At 38.6% G+C, this 5000-nt stretch overlaps 1 protein-coding gene across 2 annotated transcripts in view; it reads right to left on the reverse strand.

Moving 5' to 3' along the window:
* Positions 1-3275, reverse strand: part of LOC121390095 (endoglucanase 4-like) — a 37323-nt gene extending 34048 nt beyond the window's left edge. For both annotated transcript variants that reach the window (XM_041521814.1, XM_041521813.1), the window contains exon 1: positions 3139-3275. In XM_041521814.1, the coding sequence (XP_041377748.1) occupies positions 3139-3143 (5 nt within the window). In that variant the 5' untranslated portion in view covers positions 3144-3275. The remainder of the gene's footprint in view (positions 1-3138) is intronic.
* Positions 3276-5000: the final 1725 nt, after the last annotated feature.

Genomic DNA, 5000 nt, shown 5'->3' on the forward strand with positions numbered 1-5000 from the left:
GAATTTTGCTCATTAAAGGGACATTCCTGACTTTGCTGCAATGTTTTAAGATGTTATCGACTAGTAAAATATTTCTACGATTAAACTTACATATTAAATATATTTTCTTGAATATTAAACGTGTTTCTGATCGTTCTAATATTGATACTAGGTTAATTTTCATTATATTTCCTAAATAAAATCCAGTTTGGGCTTCTTACAAATATTAAGACGACCAGAAACACATTGAATATACAGACACTAATATTCTAAACAAGAAAATATATTTAATATGTAAGTTTAATCGTAGAAATATTTTATTAGTCGGAAACATTTTACAATGTAGCAAACTCGGGAATGTCCCTTTAACAAATACAATTTAATATGTTTTAAAATTTACAAACTGTGATGAGTTGTATATGAGGACAGTCAGTTCATTTCCGAAAGAAAGAGAGAAATGTTTTATTTAACGACGCGCTCAACACATTTTATTTACGGTTATTTGGCGTCAGACATATGGTTAAGGACCACACAGATATTGAGGGAAGAAACCCGCTATCGCCACTTCATGTGCTACTCTTTTCGATTAGCAGCAAGGGATCTTTTATATGCACCATTCCACAGACAGGGTAGTACATACCACCGCCTTTGATATACCAGTCGTGATGAACTGGCTGGAGCGAAAAATATGGGCCCACCGACGGGGATAGATCCCAGACCGACCAGAGGAAAACCGTTCATAGATAACACATTGTTCATGCAGAACACACACATCTGCACATTTCCAGACATATTCATTTATGTGCAGCTGATTCTTTTATGGGGGTGGGGGCGCGGGGAGAGAACGGGACGTAGCCCAGTGGTAAAGCTATCGCTGAAATGCATTTAAATTTTGAAAATATATTTGAAGTTTACAACTGGGTTTTTTTTTTTAACGAAATCTACTGAACTTCTTTGAAAACGCACCAGCCACATTTGTAATTTTGCATAATTGAATATAGTCTAGTAGACTATAGATAACCGAAACAAATAATATACAAGGGTTAGGATGAGAGTGAGGGTTAATTTTAGGGTTACGGATAGGGGTAGGGTCTAAGACTACAGCCTGCTGCAAGTAGCTGACGTCGAACAGTGGTGGCGCCATCAGGATCTCGGCTGACATTTAAAAGTCGTGGGTGCTGTCCTAGAAAACCAGGGCCCGTGCTTATAAAACTTTTCGAGTCCAGACTCAATCTCTAATGACGTCACACTCATACAATTTGTATGGAGTTGCATGACGTCAGTGTCTCAGACTATTAGTCTCGAGTCTAGACTCTAAAAAGTTGTATACGGACAACGCCAGATGTGCTCTATCTGTTATTCGGCAGATGCGTGTGTTCAATGTCGCGATTTTGTCTGGGTGTGGGTGTGGCCTGGGGCGATCCTTTTTGCAACTTGTTTGCTGGGAGCGATTTATCAGTTGCATTATTGTTGAATAATGACATGAACACCATTGTGCTACAGCGTGTATAGAAATTCCTTCCTGGTGCGTGCCAAATGCGCGTTCACACTCTTGGGTTTTCAGTCGTGGCATTGTCTTGATACACGTTTGATTTGATCTATGGATAGTTTTTCATTGAGATCATTGCATACCATTTAATTTTCCTGAGTGGAAATGCTACATTTCTTTTTTTATTTCAGATTTTTTAAATACGTTATATTTTTAATACAGCATTGAAAATGGTCTTACGACTATTTCCGCAGAGTTTTATTGTAAACTTATACATGCGAAACAAATAACAATTGAAATTCGTGTTTTCTGTGTACTTCAGTATATAATTTTATACAAATTATATTCATTCTCCCTTTTTGTCGTACTTCGTATTGAGAGGGCGGGATTTAGCTGAGTCGGTTGGATACTCACTTGAGGTGCTTGCGTTACAGGATCGAACCACCTTGGATGATCCATTCAACTGAATTAATTTCTCGTTCCAACCAGTGCACCACAATTGGTCAAAGGCCGTGATATTGGCTTTCCTGTCTTTGATAAAATGTTTATAAAAGATTGGGCTATTTTTCGTTCCAGCCAGTGCTCCACAACTGGTGTATCAAAGGCCGTGGTATGTGCTATCCTGTCTGTGGGATGGATCCCTTGCTGATAATCGAAAAGAGTAGCCCATAAAGTGGCGACAGCCAGTTTCCTCTCTCAATATCTGTGTGGTCCTGTACCACATGTCTGACGACATATAACAGTAAATAAAATGTGTTGAGTGCGTCGTTAATTATAACATTTCTTTCTTTCATTCAAAAGCCAATGATTAATAAATGTGCTCTAGTGGTGTCGTTAAACAAAACAAACTTCATTACACATGCCATGAAAATAACAACTGGACATCGTGTCGTGTATTTTCAGTGGTGTTCAGCAGAGAATATATAGAGAGGGTACTCTCCGAGTAGCTTGTGATATCATCATTTATCAGCAGAGTTAAACCGGCCTCGGTGGCGCAGTGGTTAAGCCATCGGACTACAGGCTGGTAACTACAGGGTTCGCAGACCGTTACCGGTACCCACCCAGAGCGAGTTTTTAAGGAATCAATGGGTAGGTGTAAGGCCATTGCACCCTCTTCTCTCTCACTAACCACTAATCAACTAACAGCTAACCCACTGTCCTGGACAGACAGCCCAGGTAGCTGCTGAGGTGTGTGCCCAGAACAGCGTGCTTGAACCTCAATTGGATATAAGCATGAAAAGAAGTTGAAATGAAAAGCAGAGTTGATAAAAGTCTGAAATCCGAGTGCTGATAAATTATGACATCACAAGACACGAGGTGGGTATTCTTTTCATCATCCATTATCATTATTTTCATTTGCGACAACTATATACAGTCAGTAATGTGGATTGAATGTCACTATGTTTGGCAGCGGTGGACTCGTTAACTAGCATAACGACCGTGGGGTTACGTCACTAATGAAGCATACACAGTGATGTAACAAAATATTTTGTGATTAAAATTTGACCAATCAAGATTATAAGAAGCGATATCTCCTAGGAAATATCGAAAATTATAGTGCCAGAAATATCTCCTATAAAGACCTTTAATGAATGATAATTTTCGTTCTCACATTACAAAACGACCCAACAAGTTTTTCAATTTCAATTCATTCTCCCTGTTTGTCTTACCTCATGTTGCAAAACCTCGTCCGGTTTACCACGTGTATCGCCAGTGATCTTTATGAGTCTCTTTCTAACATCTGAAATCTAAGTACTTTCTCGTGGCAAAATTATATATATATACGTATGAGCTGTAAAAATCTAGGTAACCGTGTTAGTTGAATCTACTTTTACGGGTATATAAGTCTTTTCTTCTTTTGTTGGTTCTAAATCAGATATGACATCAAAGGGGTTTCTGCGTAATCCAGTGGAGCCTTAGTTCTAGTCAAGTCAGAAACTGACAAAAGATTCCAGCAGTGACGAAGACTAAATGATGGCGTTTTATGGTGTTTTTTATAGTCAATAATACAAACATTACCTGTGAATGCATTCGTTTATCATTTACCATCGTTTGACAGACAATAGTCTGACGTTTGTGAACTCACCAACGTATTCGGGTAAAGATGATTATTGAAAAGAGATGGTATCTTTGCCTGCGGACATTTGACATGTCATGTGCGTATTTCAGATTCTGCTGACAGCCGCAATGGACCGTGGGAGATATATTTCCCGTCCCAACCTGCCTCGCGTGACTGGTTGTCGGGCGGCAAGGCACATATCCTCGCAGCTAGTACTCGCAAATGTTGTGTGTGTTTGGGTTGTTGTTGTGTGTTTGTTGTTCTTTTTGGTTTCTTTGGGGGGCTTTTTGTTGTTTTGGCTTATTTATTTACTTATTTATTCATTTATTTATTTATTTATTTATTTACTTATTTTTATTTATTTATTTATTTAATTTTATAATTTTATATGTTATAATGATCTTATGTTTGACATCCAATAGCCGATGATTAATAAATCAATGTGCTTTAGTGGTATCGTTAAACAAAGCAAACGTTTAATGCACTTACTAGAAAAAGAAATAGCCCATTGGGCTCATCGATGTGAATAAATCCTAGACTGATCGCGCACCAGATGTGTGCTTTGCCTCTGGGCTACCCCCCGCCTCTTGTCAACAGAATCTACAAGTACAAACTATAAACATAACGCGACATCACCCCAGGCAAAGACACAAACTACTTTCAGTGATCCTTTTCACCCGGATACGTTCGTAAGTTCACAAAAGTCAATGCAATAATGTATTATATACAGGTGAATAATGTCTGTCTATGATACCATAAAACACCATAAAATGGCATCATTTCATTTTTCACTGCATGATTATTTCGTCAATTTTTGACTTGGCTGACTTGGACTCCACTAAACTACATAGAAACACATTTACCCATATACTGAGAGAGGAAACCCGCTGTCTCCATTTCATGGGCTACTCTTTTCGATTAGCAGTAAGAGATGGGTTTTTTATATGCACCATCCCACAGTCAGGATAGTACATACCACGGCCTTTGTTACACCAGCTGTGGAGCATTGGCTCGAACGAGAAATAGTCCAATGGATCCCACGGTTAACAAGAGGTGTACAGCTGACATATAATTAATTTTGTTTCCACGAACAAATACGTATATTTCAGATGTTATAACGATGTTATACGGTTTGTAACTAGATTCGTTAGTTAATGCCGTGGGTCAGACCATCTTTATTAGCGGCAGAGGACGAGGATGCCAGTACACAGAGATTGCACCCGTGGAGGAAGCTGAGACAGGTAGGTGATTGTGTGGACAGCTCAGAAGGCAGAATCGGAAGAAACGTAACGGACAGGGTCGAAACAGATTGAAATCGCACTCTTAGACATATTCTAAAGTACAAACTACGAACGTGACATAGCATACTCTTCGGACACAAAATAATGATACAATATATATTATTAAATCAGTCGAGGTTTTTTTTCTCTGATAAGTTCATCAAGTCCACAATAATTTATTTTCAATCAGCCG

This window comes from Gigantopelta aegis, chromosome 15, assembly GCF_016097555.1.
Source record: "Gigantopelta aegis isolate Gae_Host chromosome 15, Gae_host_genome, whole genome shotgun sequence".
NCBI lineage: Eukaryota > Metazoa > Mollusca > Gastropoda > Neomphalida > Peltospiridae > Gigantopelta > Gigantopelta aegis.